This window comes from Poecilia mexicana, unplaced genomic scaffold (genome assembly GCF_051168715.1).
Source record: "Poecilia mexicana isolate PSO_F unplaced genomic scaffold, ASM5116871v1 scaffold_22, whole genome shotgun sequence".
Taxonomy (NCBI): Eukaryota; Metazoa; Chordata; class Actinopteri; order Cyprinodontiformes; family Poeciliidae; genus Poecilia; species Poecilia mexicana.
The window spans coordinates 10,147,079-10,174,391 of record NW_028263391.1 but is presented as its reverse complement, the minus strand read 5'-3'; the positions used below and the strand labels follow the sequence as shown (position 1 = coordinate 10,174,391).

Here is a 27,313-nt window from a genome sequence, read left to right as displayed (position 1 = left end):
TAGAGCAATCCGTGAGGGTTCCAGTGAATGAGTGAGTGAGCTTTTCCTAAGCTCATTACATTCCAAGCTGGTAAAGGTGTGAGCTGTAACCTAGCTTGTAAAAAGGTTCATTATATGTCTCTTAATACAGTGCCTAGAAAACTACTTATATAAGCTAGTGCACAACAGTACTTAAGGTACTTTTTTCAAAACTAATAGTTTAGCATTAAAATTTTTTTAATTTACTAGTAGGTGTAGATGAAAAGATTCCCAAACAAAAAGGGGCAAGGACAATAAGGTAAACATTAAACATGTTTCTGAGGCAAAACCCAATAAATTTAAAGGAACTGTGATATTTTGTCCAGAATAATTTTTATAGTTCAGAAAGCATGTGGTTACACAATTGCATGCTACTTCAGAGATTTACGTTCAAACATGTTTTGTAAAGACAATCCAGTTTTATTTTAAAAGGAGCCGGAAATGGCGTCATTGGCTACAGAACGTTATAGAAGGTTGCTGTTGTTAGGCGGTGTGGACAGAAACGGCTCGTTGTTTTGGGGGCGCGCTTCAGCACTACCTAATTTACTTTTCCCTCCGGGTTCAGTAGACTTATTAAAGGGGTTGCAAATTTCTGACTGTAAAATGAGCGACAACGAGAAGGATTTTAGGGAGCAGGTGAGTTTTATTAATTAAAGAATATTGAGTTACTTCGGTTAAGATATAAACGGCTAGCTAGCTTATCCGTTTCCAGCCGTTGGACGTCTGAAAAGGTTTGCTAGACGAAAGGTTTAAGGTCTCTTTAGTGCTGATATCTGCACAAGTGTTGTATGTTTTATTAGTGTTTATACACGAATAATTATGGATAGTTGCATCACATTACTGAATACAATTATATTAGCGAAGCATGCTAGGCTAAACCATGCGGCCTGTGCAGATCAGGAAACATGGTTCCGCCTCATAGAACTACCTTCATTTTAGCACATTGGTCTTTAATTATCGAGTTATGCAATGAATTACGAGTATTAAAGTAACTACTGTATGTGCACTGTGATCCTTGCTTATTTAAAATTGAACGTGAATTATAAGCTAACTTGTCGAGCCTTAATTTTTTTTCCTTTCGTGTTTATTTTTTTCTTTATACCATTTGGTTGAAACAGAAGCCAACTTGCCTTATCACCCTTGTTTGTTTTTTGTCAAGGTTAAGGTGGGAAGAAAGAAAAAGGCCCAAGACGTGTCAGATGTGACGTTTTTAATGTTTGAAGCTGATGGGGTTGATGCATGCTAATGTTTTGGAAGCTGAAAAGAAGCGATCAAGATCTGGCCTCACTTCTAGTTGTAATGGCAGATGGTAAAAGGGGGAAGAGGAGGAAAAAAGAAGTCAGATTCAAACGGAAGAAAGAAGAAATGAAGGGGTTGTTATGAAGTAATGAAGTGAACGAAGTTATGAAGTTAAGATCAGAAGTATAACTGGGTATGAGTGATTTCCTAACAACATGTTATATTATTGCTCTATTTTACTTTTCTTTCTCCTTAGCATGCTTAATTATTTTTGCCCTTTCTGTATCAAACACATCACTAATTGTTCCCTCAATTTTGTTAGATTTTTTAAAATGTGGATCTGCTAATGTATTTAATCTATATTCAGTTATTTGTCACTGTTTTTTTTTTTCTTCCAATTTTCCAGATAATTTCTATCAAACCCTCTAATCACCAAACTATGGTGCTGTTCTTCTGAAAAAGGCTTTTAGGGGGCAGAGGGTTAACATTTCCCAGCCCTTATGTTACTGTGTGGCAAACTTGTCTGTAAAGGGCTTCTGATACCTGTCTTTTATTCGCTCAGGACTCTCGGGGAGGCTCAAGGAGTGCATCCCCAAGAGGCTCCGCAAAATCTGCCAGCCACTCTCCTGCACGGTCTAAAGATGGCTCTCGGCGCTCCAGGTCCAGATCTCGCTCTCAGTCCAGATCAAAATCCAGGTGAAGTAACGCTTTTTTTCCATCTCATGTAATGTTTTGCTGGGGTTTTTTTTTTTTTAGAATTGAAGTGCCTTTATTAGCCCAATTCTGACTAATGTCTTCCCCCCTGTCATGCACCAAAAAAAACCCAAAAAACAATAGGTCAAGGTCCCACCGAAGCTCACGCAGGCGCTACTCCCGCTCTCGTTCCCACTCTCGACGCAGACGTTCAAGGAGCCGATCTCGAAGCTCAGATTACCGTCGACGTAGGAGCCACAGCCGTTCCCCGATGTCTAATCGGCGCAGACACATTGGCAACAGGGTGTGTATTACTGCTTTAAAATTTGTTGTATTAAAAAAATATTTTTTAATGTTTTTATTTTTATTCTAACTTTTACTCTTACAGGCTAATCCAGACCCCAGCGCTTGCCTGGGTGTGTTTGGTCTGAGCCTTTACACCACTGAGAGGGACCTGAGGGAAGTTTTTTCTAAATATGGCCCCTTGGCCGATGTCAACATAGTGTATGACCAGCAGTCACGTCGTTCAAGAGGTTTTGCCTTTGTTTATTTCGAAAACAGTGAGGACTCCAAGGAGGTAAGCATGTGATTGGGTTATATTTTTAGTTGCAGTTCTGTTTTGCTGCTACCTCTAATAGTGATGTCTCTTAGGCCAAGGAGCGTGCTAATGGTATGGAGCTTGATGGACGCAGGATCAGAGTGGATTTCTCCATCACCAAAAGAGCTCACACTCCAACTCCTGGAATCTACATGGGACGCCCCACATAGTGAGTGTTTGGGAGTTATGGGCTTTCTATTTTTATTCAAAGTATTTATAAACCATGGTGTGTATAAGGATGACAGCTGAACTTGTGTTTGCAGTGGTGGTGGTGGTGGTGGTGGAGGCGGCGGTGGCGGCGGTGGAGGAGGAGGCGGCGGTTCATCACGCCGTTTCTCTAGGGACTACGACAGGGGCTATGACAGAGGATATGATAGAGGTTATGATCGCGACTATGATCGCTACGAAGAGCGAGAGTACCGATCGTACAGGTACAATTAAATTACCTTGACACAATGTACAAGATCGTAAGATGAAACTACTGATAAATTTTACTTTCATTTTGCTCGATGGATCTGATATTCATGTAAAATGAAAGTTCTTTTTCCTTTGACAGACGCAGATCTCCGTCTCCGTACTACAGCAGAGGTTACCGCTCACGATCTCGGTCCTACTCGCCACGTATGTATACGACATGCATTTTTTTAAAAATGTACTTTGAATAAAACATTTGTGAACATGTTTGATTTTTGACATTTAATATCATTTGTAGTTTCAGTTAATTATTATACGTAAACATGCAATGATTTGTCTTTTAATAGATGGATGGATTTTAAGTCTCCATGTTCCACCAGAGTAGTTTGTTGATGGTTTTTTTGTTTCTTTTTTTACAGGTCACTACTAGGCAGCAAAGATAGGCAACGACAGTATTATGTTCTGGTGTTTTGTTTCATTTTGTTTTGGAGTTTTTTCATTATTATTATTATTATTTTTGTTTTTGCTTTTTTAATTTTGACCAGATCGTGTGTGTGTGTGTGTGAGAGAGAGAGAGAGAGAGAAAGGGACTTTTGCATGTATTCATGTATCAGAAAGTTTGATTTTTATCCCCAAACATGTCTAGACAGTGCTGAATTTCCATGTTACTGAGTTTAGCACAGATTATGGAGGTTCAAAATGTCGGGAATTGATGCTTTTTCATCTTTGCTCTTCACCTAAATAAAATTCTGTATGTTGTCAAATAAAAATGCTGAATGCTTTTTAAACGTAGAATTTGGAAAAACAAAAAAACAGTTTGCTTCAACTGACATGTTTTTATCTTTGTAGGATTTTGTTCTTTTTTATTATTATTTTTTTAGTGTTCTACAGTAGATGGCTTCTTTAAACTGTGTCTATTCCAAAAAAATAAATGACATTTTTGTCTTTGTCTGGTGACTGATTGCTTTTTGTTGTTTGTATACAAGTGATAAAATACCCTTGTCTTATTCTGCATAATCTACTTAAGTTATAACATCCATATCTGATCTTACCCCTAAGTGTGAGAAAATTGAATGTTGGGCTTCTCTAGTTTTATCTGTTTAACATTGAACAAAGTTTTCTTGATATGGATGCTAAAAGTTGATGAACTTTCAGAAACATTGCCCAAAACAATTGGATTTTAAAATATTACCTTTTGTATTGGAGTTGAAAACCAGATTAAACGCCTAAAAGGTCAACAAAAGTTGCTTTGACATCACACCCAACTTAATCCATTGTTGTACTAAAAGTGTTCAATGTGGGGTCTTGCTTTTTGTTTTATAGACTACAGCAATTTCAGGAGAAATACAGTTCCAGTCTGCATTTTTTTTTTCTTAACTTTGCCTCTACTGTGGACCCCATAGTCCCATGGAGTTGCTTCTGGGGCGTGGAAGTGGGGAAAAAACATAATTGGCATACCAACATTTTTAACTAATGTTATAAACTATACTTTGTGCATGGTATTTGATTAAAAACTCCACTATTTATGTCACACAAAAAGAGAATAAACCCGTTTGGTCGATTTTCGGGAATAAATCTCAATTGGAAAGTTTTAATTTCTCTTAAGTTTGCAAGGAAAACTAATTTGTATGTTAAACAACAAATAAGTATGCAGCGCTGTCTAAAACTATCATTAACTGCAAATGGCAAGGCATACGAAAACTACGAACAAAGCACGCTTTACTAGCTCAACTTTCCTACTGTTACTATAATTACGTTATTTACATGTTAATTAACAATAAATGACGACTCCCATCGATTCTGAAAAATACTTACAACTCTGCAAACAAGAAATATAAGCAAATTTTGTTTTGAAGCCGGGAAAATTGTGGTTTTTTGCAGTATCCCAACAGAAAATCAGTTTGTTACATTATCTCGGGTTGCCTCTGAGGTATCGTTCCAGATGTCCGGCTGACCAATCAGAGACGTTTTGCGTCAAAACCCTTCCGCTTAGCTTTCCGACCTGCCTTTCCAGTGGAGTGGCTGGTGTGAACAGACAGAAGAGAAGCAAACACCACGTAGGAGCAGGAATTAAAGGTACCAAGCGAGTTGCTTTCTCAGCTAAACATCTTCCAAATTATTTTAGATGTGTTAAGGAGATTTTTGAACGCTCATAAAACGCCTGTGGTCGGATACTTGGATGGTTCCAGTTAGCCACTTGCTACCGCTTAGCATGCTGTGTTTGAATGAGCATATGGGTCTAGCTGCCTCTACACGTTTTCACCAGGGCTAGCTGTGAAGAAACGATAGCTTTTTTAAAGGAATATTAATGTTTAGAGGTTTTCGGAAGACTTTACAAATAAAGGGCAGTATTTTACGTGTGTGTGATGGTTTATAATCTTCTCTTACCTCTTACAGATGCCTCCTAAAAAGACAGAAGCCCCAAAACAACCTCCATTAATTGGGCGATTTGGAACATCACTGAAAATTGGCATTGTGGGGTTGCCTAATGTCGGGTAAATACCTGCAGGACTAATTCAAGTGTAATGTAAATAATTTTAATTACAAATGGCCTTAGTTACTTGAGTATTACTGCTGCTTTTCTGACTTTGTTGCAGGAAATCTACATTTTTTAATGTGCTCACCAAAAGCCAAGCTGCTGCAGATAATTTCCCGTTCTGCACCATTGATCCAAATGAGAGCAGGGTGCCAGTTCCCGATGAGCGCTTTGATTACCTGTGCCAGTACCACAAACCAGCCAGGTGTGTTACAGCTGTACAGCATGGTTGTCATCATAGCGAGCATCTGCAGTGCCTTTCAAAAGTAATCGTAGCTTTTGAACTTAACATTTTGACCCATCACAACAACACATTTTGGTGTGTTTTTGTAGATTTTATTTGACATGTTCAGACAAAGTAGTGGAAGGAAAAACATAAACAGTTTTCAAAAGAAAAACTGTTCTTTGCAAAATAGCTACATTTTTGTCAGAGTAGAGGAAGAGGACTTTTGAATTTAAAAATATTCCCATGGATTCAAAATTAGATTTAACTGAACTGAACTTTGACTGGGCCGTTATAACACATGAACATGCAGTCTAAACCATCCCATGTTCTGGGTCATCCATTAGTGATGTGGTGATGAAGCTCACCGCTTTATATTCAAGTGTTTAGGTGGCACGTAGTGGTGTCAGGACATATTCAAACATTTTACAAGGAGTTTGCACAAAAACTTGAAAATGTCTGTGCGCTGCGCATCAACCGTCCCCAGAAGGTGTGCTGTGACTTCAGCTAAATGAAGCCACTTTGACTCCTTTAATTTTCACTTGGGCAAAGCAAGAAACAACTTCTCAGCATCCTCTGACCAACTTGTCTTCCCACAGCATGATGCTGCTGCCTCCGGGCTTCACCATGGGGCCGCTGTGATCAGGGTGATGTTTAGTGTTAGTTTTTTTGCCAAACATAATGCTTTGCGTATAAATTGAAAATATCAACTTACCATTTTTCGATTATATAAAAAAGACGGCATGATAAATTACGGAAAAGTGGGGATGCTCCACTTAATGCACGGTCTTGCTGATTGATTTTCGTCTTTCTCTCCTCAGTAAGGTTCCTGCTTTCCTAAATGTGGTGGACATTGCTGGTCTGGTGAAGGGAGCTCATGCAGGGCAGGGACTTGGAAATGCCTTTCTCTCTCATATCAGTGCCTGCGATGCCATTTTCCACATGACCCGTGAGTAGCCAGTTCAGCACCGTCATTGGCGATTTTTGAGACCATGCCGAAGCCAGTTACACATTTAAAGAGAAGAGAATGAACTTTCATCTAAAAACCATTTGGATTTGTTTTGCTTTATGTATGTAAAAGACACTTTGGTATGTTTAAGGTGCGTTCGATGATGAGGACATTACCCACGTGGAGGGCAACGTGGACCCAGTGAGAGACATTGAGATCATCCATGAGGAGCTGCGGCTAAAGGATGAGGAAATGATTGCTCCCATCATAGACAAGCTGGAGAAAACCGCAGTCAGAGGAGGAGACAAAAAACTAAAACCTGAATACGTAAGAAATGTGGACTGATGACATGTCTGTCTCTGGATGACATTCAAGTTCTTATAGTTCTTCCACTCCCACTGACATGCTGATTTTACTTCCAGGATATCATGCTGAAGGTAAAGAACTGGGTTGTGGAAGAGAAGAAACACGTCCGATTTTACCACGAATGGAATGACAAAGAGGTATTCACATGTGTGCACGCATGCACTTGCATCGAATTACATCTGTTGGTGACTTGCGATGCATTTCTCAGTGTTGAACTCCTCTTTGCAGATTGAGGTGCTGAACAAATACCTGTTTCTGACATCGAAGCCCATGATCTACCTGGTTAATCTCTCTGAGAAGGATTACATTAGAAAAAAAAACAAATGGTATTTCATTTTTGCTTTCTTCGCGTTTTGTTAATTCGCTCGTGTATTGCTCTGATCAAACACTGGCTTACGGTTTAAGGTTGGCAAAAATCAAAGAGTGGGTAGACGCCCACGATCCTGGTGCCATGGTCATCCCGCTGAGCGGAGCGGTGGAGGCTAAACTTCAGGAGATGGAAGAGGAGGAGAGGACTAAATACTGCGAGGAACAGAAAACGCAGAGGTCGGACTGATGACCACCACCAGTAGGCTTTGATGTTCAGTTTAAAAGTCACGTGAAATTGATTTGAACACAAGGTATTGCTTAAAATGATGTGTGCTGTGCATTTGTTTTCACCTCTTCTGAATCAGTACTTTGTAGAACCAGCTTTTGTCGCAATTACAGCTGCAGGGTTATTGTAGACATGTTTGTCACAGCTTTGTTTCTCTAAGGAATGAAATTTTCTACATTTTTCTTTCCCTGAAACAAATTCTAGTCAGATTGAATAGGGAGGATTTGTGGAGATTATTTTTCTTAAGCCTTCATACAGATTGATTGATTTGTGGGTTTAAACACCACCAGTCCATTCTAGCTCTAGTTGTATTTCTACAGTTGTTGTCCTGCGGTGTGTTTAGAGAGTTCTCCTTCTTAAAGCAATTTTTAGTTTGACCAAAACGTTTGTGCCTCTTGTAATTACATCAGACTGTCAGTGATGAAATGGCTTCAGTTATTGATCTTTGTGTTTGTTATTTGTAATCATCACATATATGTTTCTATGCTTTCAGTGTTCTGACCAAAATTATAAAGACAGGCTATGCAGGACTACAGCTGGAGTACTTCTTCACGGCGGGGCCGGATGAGGTCCGAGCGTGGACCATCAGGGTGAGCGCTCTGATATACAGAATGTTACCTTGAACGTCTCATTTGATGACTACTTTCTGAAAGGAAACTGAAAATGGTTCCATTCTCCTTCCTTGTCCCACCTTCCCTTCATCCCTGTGTCTTACTCCTTTTTGTGATTCTTTCCTTTCCTCCGTCTCCTACTCCATTTGTCTTGTGCTTTTCCTTTCTTCCTCGTTCCTTCCTCATATCTTCCTTCCTCTACACATTTCTTGTCTTTCCATCATTCCTTGTCATTTTTTCTGTCCTAATTCTTCTTTCCTCTTGTCTTTACTTTTCTTCATGTCTTTATATCTTTTTTTGTCATTCATTCTTGTTCTCTCATTTCATCCAGTAATACTGAGGTTCACCCATAAATTGTGCTGAGCTGCAGTATTTTATGTCTTTAGATGAAGAAAACAAAGGACTGAAAGCTTAGATAGGTGTGAAATTTTTAAGAGAAATGTTTAGAAATTGCAGAACCCTGAGGTTTTCAGCGAAAGTCAAAATGGTACAAAATTATGGTACAAGTCGTCTGGACGCGGTTTGAGATTTTCTTTTGCTGTTCTGCTCCGGCAGAAAGGAACCAAAGCTCCTCAGGCTGCAGGGAAAATCCACACAGACTTTGAGAAAGGCTTCATTATGGCTGAGGTGATGAAGTTCAATGACTTCAAAGAGGAGGGCAGTGAGAGTGCAGCTAAGGTGAGTGAAACGGCAAAACAGATGAGTTCTTATCGAGAGTTGCTGCAGTGAATCTCTAACATGAACATGTTTTCTTTTCTTTTTTTTTTTTGTCTCTTTGTTCTCAGGCTGCTGGGAAATACAGACAACAGGGCAGGAACTACGTTGTGGAGGACGGCGACATTATCTTTTTCAAATTCAACACACCCAATGCACCCAAAAAGAAGTAAAGGGACAACATAATTGCCAGGGGATTATCTCAGTTCAGTTCAGTTCAGTTGGGCTCCAAAGAGCTGCGCTGTGGGCTGGTTTTCTAATTCTCCTTAAACATTGGGCACAGTTATCACAATCTCTTAACATAATGCCAATCAAAGCATGCATCTAGATTTCAAGTCAGTTACATGGATAACTTTCAAACAAGCTTGGACAAAGTTGAGCTATTTACATTATTCATTAAAAAAGGGTAATTAAACTAAAATACCTGGACCAGAATGCAATTTTGCATTTTCTTTCTTTTTTTTTTATTGCTGCCAGTTTTGGGCTGTTTTTAACATACAACAAGGCTCTTTTATTCAGTTTTTCTTTATTGCTGTATAAACATTCAAATCACAGAAGCTGAATATCTTTTCCTGCTTTTACTTTATCATCAGGTTTAGCAGCATTCCTGTGTTTCATTAGTTCACCAACTGGTAGATCTTCTGGTTAGCTCTATTTTTAAAGGCAGATTAGGAAGTCTCCTCTTATTAATCTGTTCTGTATTACAATCCTGGCAAGGTTTTGGTGACATGTTGCTTTCAGAAACCAAACCAAAACCTCAGTAACCTGTTTACGTAATAAAGGAGAAAGAACGCCATCGTTCGGTGCAGGACTGAGCTGTGAAGAGAAGAGACCGGCCTAACTGATGGTGGTGTGGACTGAACTCATGCTACATTATTTGCTTTTACTGACTTGCTCTGGCTCGGGTATTTAAAAAAAAAACCTTCGCCCTGTCTCCTTTATTGACAGTGTGTTTTTACGCATCTGCTGGAGTGTGCAGCTGCAGATTTACCTTGTACCACATTGTTAATGTCTTCATTGCCACATTAAAATTGTGCCCTAAAATGAAATATTGCCCTTGTAAACATGCACATGTCAGTAAAAGAACAAAAAATATCTCTGCTTTTGTGCTTTATTTTTCCACAACAGTGAAATTAACCCAAATGAAAGAAAATAAGTTGCATTTCTGTTGAAGCCGTCTCATTTAATGGCTCACTGGGTGAAGTAAAATTAGCTTGTTAATTAGTTTAAATTTTAACCTTAACTCTGGGAAGTTAAATATTTTTTTGCCTTAAACCATTGCTGCAATACACAATGTATTTTTACAACGAAAGGGGAAGAGGAAATCTGACTAAAGATTGGCCAGTCATCCCTTTTGGTCAAACTAGGAAAGCCAATTTGAAAGTAATGTACCCGTGTTATCAGTCATGCATTTTAAAGTCCTGAAAATTTGATTCAGATTTTCATAATTTTACTCTCAGAATAAAATTATGAAATATAAAGTCATAAGAGATTCGTAATCCTAATTTTGAAGTGTTAATTATGATTCAAGCATATAAAAGTCACAATATTTCCAAAGTGTATTATGCGATTTTAAGTGTTCATTTAGATGTTAAATTGGTCAATTTTGATTTTCTGATCCATATTTTTTACTTTCATATAGTTATGTCCAAATCATAAGTTTGATTTTAAAATTAAGAATTATAAAGTCCAAAGTTTTAGACTTTTGAAATAACGATTTAGTAATCTCATAAATATGCTAATTCATACTTCTGACATGATACATGTCATTTCTTTCTTTTTGTTGCATATATAATTTATAGAAATGAAAACTTAAAAGTTACTTTTTGCTGGACATTCAAAAAATCAGATAAGTACAATAATGCATTAGTGCTAAAATGCGAGAAAAAAGTGAATGTATCATTTGGATGCTCAAATGTTACTAGCTCATTCAAAATGTGTCATTTGAATCATGCTAAAATTAATCCGGAATCTGGGGGGACTAAAATTAACTTTAAATCTCGTGCACGTTAATTCAAGGCTGCGAGACTTGGAAAAAACTTTTTACAAGGACAAAAGAAAACTGCTGACAATAGATTTAAATCCTCATAAAGTCGTGGCTTAAACAAAACTAAGTATAAAGAAACAGGGAAACGTGGAGAAAGTTTTTTTTTTGATGGAGTGCTTAAACACTGGGATTTAGAGTAACTTCGGGATTTCATCAACTACATTCCATCTCTGGACTCGCTCGACAAACAGGAAACGTATATGTTACAAAAAAACGGATTGGCATTCTCGTCAGCCAATCACATTTCCTGACACTCCTGTGGAGCCAATCACTTCAAGGAAGAAGGGCGGGACGTCCTGAAATGTGATGCAAATTCGACGTCGAGCTTGTTTAGTCCCACCTTTTTGTGTTTCCCGCACCGTCAATCAAAATAGAAAAAAATCGACCCGAATTCAACGATCAACACTAGCCCGCCTTTGATAAAATAATCATGTTCGGAGTTTGGTTGGTTTGGTAATCCTCCATATTTACGCTATGACTGATACGTAAACGTTTAGCGCATCGAAACGGCAACTAATCGGTGAGTTTGGGAGAGCAGCAGCGGAGCGAGCTGCGTCTTTTTATCGTTAGCTCCTTCGCTAACTAGCTGGATATGGTCAGCTAACCGAGCTAGCTGACTACCTCTCGGAGTTGATAAAGTAAAACTCGTTCTGGGCCCGAACCCTCCTGGCATCTACACCGCAAAATTGAATTTCGCAGACGGCGGACCGGAGAGTGGGGATGCTTTGCGGGCTTTTCTGGCAGGCAGGAGTTGAAGATTACAGACTTTTGCTCGGTTTCCCCCTCTCTCCCTGCTAGCGCCAGAGCAGTCTCTGAAACAAGGAGAAATGGCGTCCGCGGACGTGGACAGCAGTCAGAGCGAGTTCCTGCAAGCTGGCGGCGCAGCCGACACACAGGTATCCACCACACTTTCCACCTCTCTGCCGCCTCCCAATTCTGGTTGTGCTTTTTAGGAGCTTGAAGTTCACACGTTTTAAAATTTTGATGGCATGGGGTGAAAGCCGTACACTTCCTGTGTTCCCCTCAATAACGGCCACCCACTTTCCCCCTGTAAAACCCGCCCATAGTGGGTAGGACGCTGAAGTCAGTCACTTCCAGATAGCCGATGTACCTTAGGCTTTGGAGGATGCTGGGATGGTCTTGTGTGTCAGGAGAAGCGTCTGTATTCATAACAGTATCGTTCAGTTGTGTTGCAACAGCCACCCATCCCCCACCCGTTCCTGAGCCTGTTGTCGTCTGTCTCTTGACTCGGTTCTTCCCATCAGAGTAAATTCTGCATCATCCATCACTCTTTGCGTTACTCCTTGTTTTTACACAGCAAAACACTCCTATGTTTCCGTAAATGATTCTCTGACCAAAGCCAGTGTTGTTCCCTGCTTCTCTGATGTAATCTGATGAGTCTGTGTTTCATCACAAAATACTACTTGGTGGAGTAAAGAGTGTCTCAGAGTCTCTGCTACAGTGATAAATCCTGTCGTTTGAGTTAACAAAGATCACTACGGCCTCCCCTCAAGGTGGCCTTCTAGGGCACCTTTTATTGTGCATGGCAAAAATATTTACATTCCTTGAGCCGTTTCAGATTTTGTCATCACAGAGGTATGTGTATTTTGTACTAGGATTTTATGTTTCAGACTGTTAGAGATGGGGAAAAATATGTTTTTAAGTTTTATTACAAATAAATTCTACCAGAGTTGCACATCTAGAGAAATTGTTGTGATTTTTTTTTATCTTTGCAAAAGTAGTTCAGGCTCTACCAGGTTGCAAAGCAATTTCCCAGGCAGTTCTCTTTCATAGCATTTGTTTCGTGTCTCACTATGGGAACACCCTGGGCGTGATCTCATCAGAAGCTTCAATCGCACTCCACCAGTCCCGATTGGCTGGAGATAAGTCTGTCAATGCCATGTCCCATCCCTTACCTATCTGACTGGTCCTGCACAGACAGATCATTCAGAAACCTCTTCTTGATACGAGCAGAAGTCCCGACTGGTTTTTCTCTTTTGTCTGCTTTCTTGGAGTGAAGCTTAAGTGTCCATAGATACGAGTGCACACTTGGTCGCCAGGTACTTTGTTCCAGACTGATAGTGTATAACGGGAGAAAACTAGCGGTCAGTCTTTTGCAAAACGGCGCTGTAGGCTGTGAAAAATGTGCTGAGTAGAAATGCGCTTCACTGTTTTTCACTTAAGTAGCAATGCTTTATAGGTAGCAATACCGGTAGAAGTAGCGATACTTCATTTAATCTATTGTTTCGCTATGCTAGCTACCAGCAGGGTAAGCCGCAACGCTCCAAGACATCTAGCGATATCAGGCTAGCCAATTTAGCTGTCACCAGCTTCACTGTAGCTTCACAGAAATCGTTCTTACAATTAGCATGGATGCCGGATAGGCAGACGCTAAAGCAGACGAAAACCTGTGGGAGCATGCCCGTGTGGAAATAAAATTTCAAGTTGGGACACTCACCAAATGTGTGTGATGTGCCTCGGCTTAAAGCCCAGTCAGCCCTCGAGTCACCGGAGGAGTGCTCACATTGTATCCGGTTCTCCCTCAAGGTGCTGCTTTGCCGTCTGGCCCGTCAGTTGACACTGTCCGGAGGCAACCTCAACCAGGCAGCAACTAACCAAGAAACGGCGGCTCAAGGACTGATACCGGTCCCTGATACAGAGACAGGACCACGCTGGGGTGACATGCTTGACGCTACTAACCCATTACGCAATTACCCCTTTGGAGGTGACGATAACGGAGACTTGGATGCAGTTTCTGAGCTTCTCATCACCGACGAAGATGAGGAACTGCCTCTTATGCTCCCAGTTCGGGTTGCAAAACCCACACCTCCGGGCGTCTTTTTTCCGTCTGCCCTGGATGTGGACCTGCATGACGTGTGTAAACGCGCCGCAGCAAAACTCAATATCCAGTGGCCCAAAGTTCAGGCTGAAGCAGCAAGGTCACTCTTCGATGGCAAAACGCTGTCAAAAGCCAAGAGAACGGGGAAGCAGTTTCCGCCTTTCTTCCCTGAGTTGCTGAAGGAATTTTCAGTTTCCTGGCGCAACAAACCGTACAAGGAGAAGCACCCAGTGGCAGGTGGCTTGGTTCTAGACTGCGAGGGAATGGACGACCACGGTCTCTGGCAAATGCCTCGAGTTGAGCCAGTGGTGGCAGCGCACCTTCACCCAAAAGCTTCGATGTCCTCGGATGAGTCGGCTCCATCCCTCCCCTCAACAGCGGACCGCTTCCAATCAAACCTGACAGAGAAATCCTACAACGTGGCCGCTCTATCAGTTCGTGCCATGAATGCCTCTTCCATGCTGATGGCGTATCAGGCGGAGCTGGAGGAGGAGATGACTGCGTCACCGGATGCTACACTGTGGAAAGAAGTGTGCGTCATCACTGATCACTGTCTTCATCTCCATAAAGTAGCGATCCAGGCTATGGGGAGAGCTATGGGACTCATGGTTCTACAGGAAAGGACTAGAACCACGCTTTCCACCAGGAGAAAGGAGAACCTCCTCGATATCCCCATTTCTCCACATTCATTGTTTGGTGCAACTGTTACATCTATGCAAAAGGGGTGTGAGGACAAGGAAAGGGACGATGAGGTTTTAAAGATATGTCTCCCAAGATGGGCGCCGGTACACACAGCCACCGCTCCACCATCCTAGTACCAAACCTTCGCCCAGGCTGCAGCGCACTTGCCTCCCACTTTCAGAGTCCCTAAGCTGCCGAAGACCCAGACGGCCTCCAATCCTCCTCCAGAAGGTGTTGCTGTTAACGGCTCGTTGCCCAAGAAACCTGAAGCCACTCACCTGGATCAGCCCCCACTCACATCCACTCAGAAGGTGAGGAGGAGGAAGCGTTTGGCCTTACAGCTGTTTGGAAGAAAGAGAGTGAGCTGGGGCCATTCTCAGACATGACTCTGTTACCGAGCCCTTCCAGCAAAGTTCGGCGCATAAAGGAGGGGATGTTCAAGCCCTCTCAGCGCGCACGAAACAGGGACCGAGTTCAGTTCGGGATACCCTGCATTGGGTTCAGTTCATGCCCCACAAGCACCGTTTTATGTCACAGGACGTTACACTGCGTTAACGTTACAAGCTGCCACAACCAGGCAAAATGCCAAGGGCGCAGTTAAAAATGTCGCAAAACAAACAAATGCCAATTAGAAGGGAGTTGGTTTATCACTTCCTGGTGGGAGCAAAGCTTCTCTGCAGACATATGACCATGGAAAATCCCTGTGCATGCGCAATGCAAGACGACATGTTTTGCAAACCCGCGCCACAAGAGGGCGATCTTACTCCATGCAACACAAACTGGCCTGTCAGCCCAATGTCACCGAGATCAACAAAATGGGCAAACTGCACAAAGTCAGAATGGGTTTTAAGAACAATAAGCTGTGGATTCCAGCGACAGTTTGCTCTGCCACCTCCACACTTCAGAGGAGTGATTCAGTCACAGGCCAGTGACTATGCAGCTCTTTTCCTACAAGAGGAAATATTGGAGAAAAGAGCGATAGGATTGATCCCCCAGGAAAACCCCCCAAATGGTTTTTACTCCAGATGTTTTCTGGTCCCAAAGAAAGGTGGTCGAGGGATGCGTTCTATCTTAGACCTTCGGGCTCTAAACGAGCATCTGAGAAAATACAAGTTCAGAATGCTGACACAGGTTTCTCTTTCTCTTTGGCTGTGTGTTTTCTGCGCCCAGGCGATTGGTTCACATCAATCGATCTCAAGGATGCATATTTTCACATCCCAAATTATCCACCACAAAGGAAATATCTAAGATTTGCATATCAGGGAAAATACTCCAAGTATCTCGTTCTTCCTTTTGGCCTCTCCCTGGAGTGACTTTAATTCCTAATCCTGCTTTTTTGCTTAAGATGCTGGGGTCATGTTCAGCAATAGACTTGGTGTCTTTTAGCCCCCCACCTTTTTCATCAGTGGAACAGGAGCATCTACATGGACTTTGTACAGTGTGGTCTCTACACACATGCGTATGTTTTGATTAGACCATTTCAGTTGTAGCCCTTTGTGTTTGGGTTCACTCTCCCAGTAAAAGGTAAACCTTTACACTTGTGTTTTTCTTCAGGCTTTAACATGTTTTTCTTTCAACCTTCTCCTGTGTGTTTTCTGTCACAATTTGTTTTTGAACCCAGGGCAAAGAATTTGCTTTTGGCTTCTTCTGACCAGATGTTGTTCCACATGTTTGCTGTGTTTCTAACATAACCTTCAGGTTTTTGTTGCCCTGCTTTTATATGGCTTGTAGGCAACTAGAACAACTAATAGCTGTCTTGTTGATTCTCCCACCTGAGAGTTACTATGGGCCTCTTGGCTGCCTTTCTGATGAACCCTGTCCTTCTCTTGCCCGTTGGTATCAGAGGAGAAACAATAATTTGGTAGCTGGTGGTTTAAAGTTGTGCCGCGCTCGATTCATCTGTGCTTTTTTTGAGATGTTCAAATCTTGAGATTTCATCTTGTAATCTAACGGTGCTTTAGACCTTTTCCACACCTTTATCCTAGACCTGTCTCTTGCTGTAATTGGTCATAATGGTGTTTGTTCGGTAATCTTGCCTTACAAACTTCTGAGGTCTTCACAGAACAAATGTATTTCCTTTGAGATTAAATTGCATATAATAAACAGAGCGGGCTCTGCTTATTAAATAATAATAATAATAATTAATAATGCTTTGAAAGCAGTTTCACCTCAGTTTATAAATTTTAGCGTATTAGGGGGAAAGAAGGTGCAAACCACATATTTCAGATTTTTATTTGTTAAAAAGAAAACTACGTACCACTTGCATTGTATTTGTCACTTAAATTCTCAAAATACATACATTTTTTGTTTATTATTTTCAAGGCATTTTACCACTGACCTCTTAGCTTAGGTCAGTGGTTCCCAAACTTTTTCTTCTGCGCCCCCCCAGTGGTTTCCAAACATTTTCTGCGCCCCCCAGAAAATGGGGGGCATCGACTTTTTTGGGGGCAAAATGAATGTACGTAGCTGAAAATAGACACCAACATCGGTAGCCTACAAGGTACTTGTTAAGCTTAAGGTTCTGTATTGATATTAGCTAGTCATCTTTTAGCTAACATTAGCTGCATCCAACAGCTTTACTCAACTCAGTCGGTTAGTTTGGAGGGAAAAACTGTGAAAAGTTCTTTGCGTTTTGCTGGTTTGCTGCCGTGATTCTAACACACCTGTAGCTCCGCACAGCAGCAGCAGGTCTCCTTCACAGGTGTAAACCCAGCGCGAGCGTCGTAGCGCTCATGTTGCGTTTAAAGGCGGCTCGGAAAAACAGGTTACAACATGTTAACAACGGATTAAATAGTTTTAACTGCTGATAAAAGTGACAGAGGACACAAATATGGGAAGTGTGGAAGCCTCTTCTGTATCAAATTGACAGGAATAACAGAGAGTTGGCCATTCTAAGGTAAAAACCCAGCGCATACAGATTCATATTTTATTTGTTTCTCATCCAGACGGCTTCCCGCGCCCCGCCTGCAATGACACGGCACCCCCCCTAGGGGGCGCGCCCCACAGTTTGGGAACCTCTGGCTTAGGTTATGAAATACAAATTACTATAATAGCTCTGCTGGTGACACATGACTTCATATGTCTGTGGCAGCACATGACCTCTGCCACTGACATCCATGAGTGTTTGGGTCAGAATCTCCTCCAGCTTATTGCAGAAAACGACTAACCAGAATGAGGCTTTCCTGTCGAAACGGGGCACAGAAAAACACATGAATGCTTTTATTTAGTAGTTTTAGGTTAGATTATCGATATAATGTCTTTGTGGGTTTCTGTAAATAATCGGTCAGGCAGCTGCAGGTCCTCTAAATTGCTGAATCACCAGAAAACTAGATCATGTCTGACCAGTCTTTAATTAATCACTGCAGCGGCTTCCTGTTTGTAAGAGTAGCTCTCAAAGTTAATTGGTGCATAAGTCACAGAGGTTTGTGTGTTTAAATACAACAGACGTACTCCTGGTCTTTAATGTCTCTTCACTTTTGTTTATTTTGTAAAACATCCTACAAAGCACTTTGAATGACTTTTTTCTATAAATGTTGCTATAGGAATGATCCTGCCTTGCCTTTTAAGGCGAGATCCCCGTCTTTTTGCTAATATGAGTGTTTGTTTCTTCTCTCAGACAACAGACATGTCGGCTATTCAGCTGACTGGCTCAGACCGGTGGGAGGTGTTGACCCCTGTCTCGGCTGCAAAGGAAGACCAAGGCGTCGTCCACATTCCAAACTCGGGGATTGTCACGTCTAACGGGCAGTATGTGCTTCCAATCGGGAGTCTTCCCAGCCAGCCCATTTATGTTACAGCGTCTGGGAGCGAGGCCACGGCTAATGGACTGTCAGGCATTCAGTATCAGGTAACAGCGGTGACAGGAATGCATCGGTAACGTTTTGTCCGGGCAGCGATCATTCACACAGTTGTCGACCTGTGCTTGTAGGTCATTCCCCAAATCCAAAACGCCGACGGGACACTCACGGGATTCCCCACACAAGGACTGGACGACGGTACAGGCCAGATTCAACTCCTCCAAGATGGCAGCCAGAGCAATATTGGAATCAGCTGCTCCACGACAGCAGCCACAGACCTCCTCACGCAGGCAGGCCAGGTTCAGTCCATCCAGGGCGTCTCGTTGGCCGGTGGTTCGGCGTACGCCGGCACCGTGCCTGTAGGGCTTCCCGGCAACATCACGTTCGTCCCTATAAACAGCGTGGATCTGGAGTCGCTTGGGTTGACGGGGGCGCAGACGGTACCAATCGCCACTGGGGTAACGCCCGAGGGCCAGCTGATTATGAGCAGCCAGCCGCTAGAGAACCAGAGCCAGGACGGCAGCAGCAAGCAGTCTATGGTGACTGTGAGCGACCCCAACACCAACCAAGAGATCTACGTGCCAACCACTTCCTCCTCTTCTTCCAACGCCTCCCAGCTCCCAGCGACCATCGACGGCACAGGGGTTCTCACGCAGGCCACAGCTGTGTCTGCGGGGGTTGCTGACCCCTCTTCCACAGAGAACTTCAACTCCCACAACCACCTACAGCAAATGCAGGTCAGTAGATCCCAGGGACGCAGCTGTTGTTGAAGTGTGAATGTTAGATGTGCGCATCCTTAAAAATACTTGCGTTCGAGGTGCCACAGTAATTACAGCGGCCCTCTTCTTGTTGGATTACTGTCTAATAAAGGTCTAAAGAAATCTTTTAAAAAGTCTTAAACTGATGCATGTGAAATTAAGACCTTAAAATGTCTTAAATTTGTTTAAAAAATGTAAGTTGTCCTTAAATACGTTAATCAGGTCTTAAATCTTGTTGTGCCAGACCAATTTACTCAAATGTTCTATTAAGTTTATTTTTCTTGTGAGACTTTTCTGTCAGGCAAAGGTGTGAGCCATTTGCACACATCTTCATTTTGTCCTGTGACTTGAGGCGATTGAGGCTGCCGCTAACTAGCTGTTAATAAACCCTTGCTACTTAGCTAAGTGTAAATTATTGCTGATTGGCTGGATGATGTTTATCTTTGCCACGTCTCACTTCTATTTCCAACCTGTATGTTGCCATGGACATTCTGGACAAACAAGCTTGCCACTACAATAGAGAGTGGCAAAAATGACCTTTCTGAGTCATTTTTTCTTTTGTACATTTCCATTGTGATACAAGTCTTAAATATCATTCATAAAAGTCTTAAAATGCCGTAAGTCTTAAATTTGAGATGGTGAAACCCGTTCCTACCTCCTTGGTAACCCTGTTCCTCTTGTGAAGGGCTCGGCCTCCAACGCCACCACCATCTCCCAGCCCATCCTGCTGTCGGGGGACGCTCAGGCCCAGGTGGCGCAGGTAGCCCAGGTGGCCCAGGGCCAGGACCTGACCGGAGCCGGTCAGACTCTGCAGAGTGTGCAGCTGGTCAACCCAGGTACCTTCCTCATCCAGGCTCAGACCGTCACCGCCACGGGTCAGATCCAGTGGCAGACCTTCCAGGTAGCGCCGCGCTGCTTCATTGTGAGCTTATTCCTTCACAATCTGACAGAATTTGAATTAATTTAGTTTTTTTTGTTTTGTTTTTTTTTTGTTTCTCTTCCTGCCTCCCAGGTTCAAGGTGTCCAGTCGCTCCAGGGGCTCCAGTTGCCCCAGGGTCAGGGTCAGACCCAGCAGCTGACTCTAGCGCCGGTCCAGACCCTTCCCTTGGGCCAGACCGGCCAGGTCAGCCTCCCCAACCTCCAGACTGTCACAGTTAACTCCGTAACACAGACTGGAGTCCAGTACACACAGGGAGACGACGCCAGGAGTCCAGCTGGTAAAGGCACAGACACAATGACCTTACCTTCCTCACTGCGGGGCTTTACCATCGGAATCCGTAACCTGTCTGCTGTCTGCCTGCGTTCTTCCTGCTTCAGGGATTCAGATAAAAGAAGAGCCGGACTCGGAGGAGTGGCAGCTCAGCGGGGACTCCACGCTGAACCCCAGCGACCTGAACAACCTGCGGGTCCCCATGGGAGACGAGGACATGGACACGGCGGGCGGAGACGGCAAACGGCTCCGCAGGGTGGCCTGCACCTGCCCCAACTGCAAGGAGTCAGGAGGAAGGTGGGCGTCCGATGAAACCGCGCTCCGCTCACATTGTTCCCACGCAGTCTGCAGACATGATGCCTTATCCAACTCATCTTTCGTCTGTCCCTCCTCAGTCATGTCCTTCTTTTTCTCTTCTTTGTGTCCAACGTTTCTACCTTCTGTCCTTCCTTCCTCTATCATGTTCTTCTTTATTCTCATTTCTTTCTTGTGCCTTACTTATGAACGTAGACTTCTTTCTTTAGTTTTAGTCAATCTTTTCTAAGTTAATCTCTTGTACCTTTCTTTTCCCTTTAGTCTTTCCTCCGTTATGTCTTTCAATGTCCTTCCTTCTACCTTTTTGTGTTCTTCCTTCTACTTTCCTTGTCCTCTCACCTTTTATTTTGGATTTTCTCCACTATTCTTTTATCTCCTTGTTTTTAAGCCTGTAATCTTTACGGATTTGTCTTTTAGAGCGAACAGAAAAGACGGAGAACTCTGGAAAGTTTCGTTTGGGCTCTTTAGATGAAAACTCAGCATCATGCCTCTCCATTCAGACCCTTTTTACTGACTCAGTTTTCCCCCCTCCGTCTGCCTCTCAGGGGCTCCGGCGTGGGAAAGAAGAAGCAGCACATCTGCCACATCGCCGGCTGCGGGAAGGTCTACGGGAAAACGTCTCACCTGAGAGCTCACCTGCGCTGGCACAGCGGAGAGAGGCCCTTCGTTTGCAACTGGATGTACTGCGGGAAGAGGTTCACCAGGAGCGACGAGCTTCAGAGACACAGGAGGACACACACAGGCAAGTCCCTACAGCGCCCTCTGCTGGTTCCCTCAGGTGTTAGACTTGCTGGGGTTAGGAGAGAGCAGCCTCTGCTTGTCTAGATGTCTGTGGTGCATTCATGGACCTTATCTGCACCGCAGGAGGTTTCATAAACAAAGCTTTTTTTAATCACATTTTGAGCGCTGTGGTTTCAAACGGTAACAAAGAAAATAAAGGCCTCCGTACATTTCTTTTTTTTTTTTGCCTAACAATTTATAGAAGAACCATGTGAGAAAGAAGGAAGTAAAAAAAATAGTTTTAAATGTAATTTCTATTGAATTAGAGGGTTAGGAAAACATTTTTTACATTGAAAATGAGGAGGAACGTCTCTAAAATGAATCGGATGATATCATAAGCAGAACATATCAACAATGTATGAACTATTAATGCAGAGATTCTACAGCAGGAATCGTATTTTCTCCTCTGTAGATGTATTTTAATCCTGTCACTTTTACTGCCCTCTAGAGGTAGCAACTGCACATTACACTGTTCAGGTCAAGCAAGTTTACTGAATAAGATCAAATAAGTTGTTTAACTACATAAAAAAAAAGATTTGTAAGTGAGAAAATGTAACATTTAGACCTTGTTGGAGCTTTTTTATGCAAGAGTACTGTTTAATAAGTTTAATTAATATCCAAGGATATTAGAATGACGAGAACCTTTATTTAAATATAGATAAACAGATTTACGTTAATAAGTAAGGTATGGGTCAGTATGATGTGTATTTATGTTTGAAACTTGTGTAAATATGCTGTAGTTTCACAGTATTAATAAAAACAGAAATAAATGGAGTATATTACATAATTTAGTTGTTTAGAAAGTAATCAATTCTACTCCAAACGTTTTGATTACTGGTTTAATATCAACTATGGCATTTATGTTTTAATTCTCCTGTATGGAATAAACACTTGCTGAGTTTAGCAGTGGTTGGTTGTTTTGTAGAGTTTATCTTTTTGTTGATCCAGGCTTTATGAATTAGTCTCTGTCATCGCTACTTTAATTAAATTTGGGCTTTTGCTGAGTTTTTGCACCATGACTGTTTGTGCTTTTAGAAGTGTTTAAATATTTTCAGGAAGTGTAGCGACTCTTTGTTCAGTCAGATTGTCTGGGAGTCTAAACACTGCGAGCTGCTTCAGGCTGAGCTGGAAATGCTTGATTTTCTTTTTTTGTTGTTGACCTTATTTGTTACATTTGCCTGTTTCTATGGGGAACGCTTGAGTGCAACAACAGGAAACGGTCCAGAGATGGAGACTGTTTGGGTCATAGACTTGTTTTGAAAGTTGCACATTGTTTACAGCTTTTAGCCTCTCTGGGTTTTCTGATAAGGTTATTTTTTTTCTAAAAATATTTGGCAGCATTTGGTTTGAATGTTATTGATTGGAGGCTATGAGGAAAAGGAGTAGACTTGCTTTGTTGCTGATGTGAAGCTTCAACCTACAGTTTCTGAAGACTCTGTAGAAACTTCATCATGACACTGAATCTACTCGATTTTATTTAATTTTTTTAGTCGCTTGCCATTTTTCCTCCCTGCTTCCTTAGACATAAAAATATTTGAGTTATCACTATTTTTTAAATTTCTACTGCTCTAGAAGTTTACATGAATTTGCTAAAAAAAAAAAAAAAAAAAAAATTTAACCAGTTCCATATGTGAAAAATGTCTCCACCTAGTGGGGAAACAACGAAATGATTTTCTGTATGGATTTTAGCGCCAGTCTCCCTGAAGCAGAAATTAAGTTGTAATAAATTAATATAAATTAAGTTGTAATAATTCTGTATTTTAAAAATGCAGTTTGAATTTAGTCAATAGTTAAAACACTTTGGATATGTGAAAGCATCCTAGATTTAAAAAAAAAATAATTATATATATATATATATATATATATATATATATATATATATATATATATATATATAAAACAAAAAGTAAAATTCAACCCAAAATACCGCAACACAACATGCACGCTGACCTGGAGAGTTAGTTTTTTTTTTTTTTTTTTTTGTCCTTATTTCCGAGACTAATTTGAACAAATGGTGTGTGTGTGTGTTTAGGAGAGAAGAAGTTTGTGTGCTCCGAATGCTCCAAGAGGTTCATGCGCAGCGACCACCTGGCCAAGCACATAAAGACTCATCAGAACAAAAAGGGCGGCGTGCCCACCTCCACCTCTCCACCCACCACCGACACCGTCATCACCACGGACGGAACCACGCTCATCCTCCAGACCGCCACCGCCCACGACCTTGTAGCCAATCAGGAGATCCCTCTGCAGCTGGTCACCGTGGCGCCCGGTGAGGTCATGGAGTGATGGACGGGAAGGCGGGAGGGGCTTCTCTGACAACAGGCCAATCACAGGGACCTCTTGAGCTTTTACTCTTCTTTTTTTTTTTTTTTTTTAAACATATGAATATATACGTAAATATATATGACAAATATATATATTTTAAGTGAAATTTATCTTGACTTTATGTTTGTTTTTTGCAGTCTTTTTTATAGGGGGGCAAAAAAAGAAAACATTAAAATGTGGTTGCTATGTACACGCGTAAACACACACACACACACACATGAATTAACACTCAAGAACACAACGTGAAATGCCTTACTTTGTATGATACTCTTGTATAAAATGCTGGAGGTGCATGTTTTTTAAGCAATGGAGATGATGTGACTGTAACGGACTTTAATGTTGGAGAAGGAAGTCCAGAACCCCCCTCTCTCTCTCTCTCTCTCCCCCACTCTCCGGGATGATCAAGGAATTTTCGTTTCTTCTTCTTCTTCTCGCAGCAGGAGGGTTTCGGCGCTCCGTTTGAAGCCCAGGTATAAACTGTTGAGCTGCTGCCGTCTGGATCGGACGGCTGGTTTTAAAGGAACAGTTCAACATCAACACGATAAGCAGCAGGTTTGTCATCTGGCTTTTCGGCTTCGGCATCATGTGGAACGACTTTTCGCAATAACTGCTCCCGACGCTAACTCTGGCCAGATGTCGTTCGAAAAGAAAAACAAAACAAAAAAAAAAAAACAATCACGCCATTTGACTTTTATTTTTTTATTTAATGTAATCCTTTCTTCAGTTTGTCATGTTTGTAGCATTCATTTTACATGTATATTATCTTATTTTCACCTTGTTTATAGAAGCCATTACTTTAGTTAGCCGAGTTTGTCGTATCAAAACCTTATTTTAAGTAATTTTTTAAAAAAAAAAGAATTGATGTAAAAATTGAATGTTACCTTTTGTAAAACCTTTTTTCAAATGGATCACAATAAAAGTCTGAAAGCTTCCAGTTTTCGGGGGGATTTGTGTTCTGATAGCTTGAGTTTATAAAATGAAAATACATCCTGAATGAATTAAATATGACCTGGAACAGAAAGATAATACGCAGAGAAATGCATGATTTCCTCCAGCCACATGCTGCCGTCATGCAGATAAATCGTATCCAAACTTATATCAAAAGTCTCAGGATCCTTCTCTAGAGGCGGCAAACCACCGAATTGTAGAAATATCTGCTATAACATTCATCAAATGTTGCAGTTCTACTTAAACTGGCAAAAAAAATCTGAATTTCACATAAAAAAAAAATGCAGGAACTCATTTAATCAAGTCTTAACATGAGGAATGACATTTTTTTTACTCTATTTTTATACATAATTTCCCTTCATGTGTTGGTTAAACCTGACGCCAACCATCATCCCCAAACCTCCCCGGTACCTTGGTACTAAAAACCGTCTCATTTATCCCCGACTCTGAGGACGAACATCGAGTTCTGTTCCTGTTGAGCTTCCACCACAGTTAGACCTGAAATCAGTGCAAACATCCAATACAGAAAAAGTACATTCCTGCCGTGTGTGTGTGTGTGTGTGTACCCCACATATACATAAAAAAATTAAAAAAAAAACAGCAAATCTGTGAACCAGTTTGTGGTCGGTCTCGTCAGCAGGGAGCTCTCCACCGAGCCGATTCTTTACAGTCCAGATCTCTGTGGATCTTCACAGCTCTATGTGAGGATCTGACCAGAGGAGAGAAGAAGCAGACGCTCGTCAGAACGGAGGCGGTCGACGGTTCGGATGCAGAAATCGTCGGCGGAGGAGGTTCTGTACCTGTGACCTGCTGCTGACCCGTCGAGCGGCTCGCCGCGTCCTGCGCTCTGGACGTCTGGAGGCGTTTGATCTCCTGGTCGTAGTCTGACCACTCCGCTACGATCCTCACCGCCGCCTGCAGCTTGGGCTCCTTCGTCATTGGATTGTTGCACTGATCGGGAATAAAAAAAAACAAAACCCGATTATAGACGAGCAGGAAGTCAAACGTTCGCTAAAATAGTTACACCTTCTGGAAGTTGTTAAAATATAAGTCAAAAGACGTGTTTACTGGGTTTAACCTCCATTATGGTAAAATTAAAATATATTATAACTAAGTATATTATTTTTATGCTCCATTTAGGTTTTCTGACATTATTATTTTACACCTACACCAGAACCACAGCTACTATTATGGGTATTATATTAGCATTTCTTCTGCTAATTGTTTAGCATGATTAGAATTTTATTACATATGTTAATAACTTAACATCATTAATAACTCTGACCAATCATGTAGCATCAATTTGCATATCTATTATTATTATGGGTCTTATGATTTCCATTTGTGTACATTTAAATAATAGTACTGTTAGAAAAATTACTTTTTTCCAACATTTATTCCACCAATATTAATGTGTCTACATATATTGACAATGTAATATAATTTGCACAAATTATCATATTTACAGACAATTGAGAACAAAATGAGTTATTCCACCGGTAGATTTACATTTAAAGTAGCTTTTTAGTTAAACATATTTCTTCTGACAGGAGCTAATAGCAGGAAAAGATGGAGAATAAGTGGAGGAAGCTGAAGATTAGGGTTTGATTGCTGTAACACTAAAAGATTTCTACACTGATCATCAAGAATCATTTTATTTCAAAATGTAAATAATTATCATTTTTTTATTCCAACACCATCATCTTTTAGGAGACGCTCGTCTCATTTACCACCATTAACAAAATTTACGGTTGAATAAAAATAATTGAAATCTTCCTGGAGTATGAATAATGTGGGGCTTTTTGATTACGTGATTATGATTTTCATTATTGTTGTGCAGGCTTATGTAAGATTTGCTTAACTCTGAAACAAGTGCTAACACTTTAGAAATATTTCTATGCGCCGTAATCTGAGCACCTAATGCAATAAATAAAATATCCCAACATAACGTTTTATTGCTTTAATGTCCATCACTAAATTAATGAGGAGTTATCTACTTTAGGGCTCTTTTTTGGAGGTTTTGCTTTTTTCTAAAAAAAATTCTTTCTAAAAATAGAAATAACATACTTAAAAAATAAACTTACAAAAGTAGACTTTTCTCAAAAATTATAATTTCCTTCTCTGTTTTTTGTTTATCTAAAGTTCATGTAACATTAGTGGCTCTAAACGAGTTTTATTTAGCCAGACTGAGGACAAAAAAAAAATGGCTCTTCAGGCTGTAAAAAATCTCAGATTCCTGCTCCATTTTCACTTCTTCCACAACCATTAGCGCCCTCTAGTGGCTTCTGGGACACCGACATGCAGGAGAAAACGTGCTACGCTATTAGACGGTTACCAAATCTATCGTCTTCGCTGTCCTTTTGGAGCTGTCGTCACACCAGGTCTCACACCACAGCCACTCCTGAGGCAGAGACTTGATGGGAACCTGGTGGATCATGTTGTTGGGAAGATCCTGGAAAACACAGAAACCTGTTAAAAAAATGGTGCAAAAGCAGGAAGACATGGAGCATCATGACGAGGTACGTCAAAGCTTCTGGCTACAGGAAATGGCTTTAATAACCATTCGCAGTAAAGAGACAAAAGAAGAAAAAAATTACAATACTACAAGAATAATGTTGAAATAAAATGACAATAAATTCATAGTATTTTGAGAATAA

At 41.3% G+C, this 27,313-nt stretch overlaps 4 protein-coding genes across 6 annotated transcripts in view; 3 read left to right on the top strand and 1 right to left on the bottom strand.

Annotated features, from left to right (window-relative positions):
• Nucleotides 1-462: 462 nt before the first annotated feature.
• On the top strand, nucleotides 463-3,919 carry LOC106925423 (transformer-2 protein homolog alpha-like). Of its 2 annotated transcripts, none has more exons than XM_014999756.2 (8): nucleotides 463-654; nucleotides 1,820-1,953; nucleotides 2,095-2,254; nucleotides 2,339-2,527; nucleotides 2,602-2,717; nucleotides 2,812-2,979; nucleotides 3,087-3,169; nucleotides 3,382-3,919. In XM_014999756.2, exons 1-8 carry the CDS (start codon nucleotides 622-624, stop codon nucleotides 3,390-3,392), a joined length of 894 nt encoding a protein of 297 aa, XP_014855242.2. In that variant the 5' UTR covers nucleotides 463-621; the 3' UTR covers nucleotides 3,393-3,919. The 2 variants fall into 2 exon arrangements, with proteins under 2 accessions (XP_014855242.2, XP_014855243.2); XM_014999757.2 differs by having other exon boundaries at nucleotides 465-654; nucleotides 3,105-3,169.
• A 1,002-nt stretch (nucleotides 3,920-4,921) lies between these two features.
• On the top strand, nucleotides 4,922-10,051 carry ola1 (Obg-like ATPase 1). The gene is made up of 11 exons (XM_014999758.2): nucleotides 4,922-5,038; nucleotides 5,360-5,457; nucleotides 5,560-5,703; nucleotides 6,543-6,670; nucleotides 6,822-6,997; nucleotides 7,093-7,173; nucleotides 7,265-7,362; nucleotides 7,442-7,582; nucleotides 8,125-8,221; nucleotides 8,798-8,920; nucleotides 9,028-10,051. Exons 2-11 carry the CDS (start codon nucleotides 5,360-5,362, stop codon nucleotides 9,127-9,129), a joined length of 1,188 nt encoding a protein of 395 aa, XP_014855244.1. The 5' UTR covers nucleotides 4,922-5,038; the 3' UTR covers nucleotides 9,130-10,051.
• Nucleotides 10,052-11,344: 1,293 nt separating this feature from the next.
• On the top strand, nucleotides 11,345-24,642 carry LOC106925426 (transcription factor Sp3-like). Its single transcript, XM_014999762.2, has 8 exons — nucleotides 11,345-11,899; nucleotides 18,140-18,370; nucleotides 18,452-19,057; nucleotides 19,764-19,979; nucleotides 20,091-20,295; nucleotides 20,396-20,585; nucleotides 21,149-21,345; nucleotides 23,416-24,642. The coding sequence occupies exons 1-8, from the start codon at nucleotides 11,831-11,833 to the stop codon at nucleotides 23,667-23,669; spliced, it is 1,968 nt and encodes a 655-aa protein (XP_014855248.2). The 5' UTR covers nucleotides 11,345-11,830; the 3' UTR covers nucleotides 23,670-24,642.
• uggt1 (UDP-glucose glycoprotein glucosyltransferase 1) overlaps nucleotides 24,392-27,313 on the bottom strand; it is a 31,218-nt gene continuing 28,296 nt past the window's right edge. For both annotated transcript variants that reach the window (XM_014999760.2, XM_014999761.2), the window contains 3 exons: nucleotides 26,992-27,108; nucleotides 25,457-25,607; nucleotides 24,392-25,365 (listed from right to left, as the gene is read on the bottom strand). In XM_014999760.2, coding sequence (XP_014855246.2) covers nucleotides 25,346-25,365; nucleotides 25,457-25,607; nucleotides 26,992-27,108 — 288 coding nt within the window. In that variant the 3' untranslated portion in view covers nucleotides 24,392-25,345. The remainder of the gene's footprint in view (nucleotides 25,366-25,456; nucleotides 25,608-26,991; nucleotides 27,109-27,313) is intronic.

Excerpts from the sequence above, each read along its gene's own strand:
- LOC106925423 (XM_014999756.2), top strand. The coding sequence starts at position 622 with ATGAGCGACAACGAGAAGGATTTTAGGGAGCAG. Across the intron at positions 655-1,819 it reads AGAAGGATTTTAGGGAGCAG|GACTCTCGGGGAGGCTCAAG; the intron begins GTGAGTTTTATT and ends TTATTCGCTCAG. Across the intron at positions 2,718-2,811 it reads TACATGGGACGCCCCACATA|TGGTGGTGGTGGTGGTGGTG; the intron begins GTGAGTGTTTGG and ends TTGTGTTTGCAG.
- ola1 (XM_014999758.2), top strand. The coding sequence starts at position 5,360 with ATGCCTCCTAAAAAGACAGAAGCCCCAAAACAACCTCCATTAATTGGG. Across the intron at positions 7,363-7,441 it reads ATTAGAAAAAAAAACAAATG|GTTGGCAAAAATCAAAGAGT; the intron begins GTATTTCATTTT and ends TTACGGTTTAAG. Across the intron at positions 8,921-9,027 it reads GCAGTGAGAGTGCAGCTAAG|GCTGCTGGGAAATACAGACA; the intron begins GTGAGTGAAACG and ends CTTTGTTCTCAG.
- LOC106925426 (XM_014999762.2), top strand. The coding sequence starts at position 11,831 with ATGGCGTCCGCGGACGTGGACAGCAGTCAGAGCGAGTTCCTGCAAGCT. Across the intron at positions 20,296-20,395 it reads CGACGCCAGGAGTCCAGCTG|GGATTCAGATAAAAGAAGAG; the intron begins GTAAAGGCACAG and ends TTCCTGCTTCAG. Across the intron at positions 21,346-23,415 it reads ACACAGGAGGACACACACAG|GAGAGAAGAAGTTTGTGTGC; the intron begins GCAAGTCCCTAC and ends GTGTGTGTTTAG.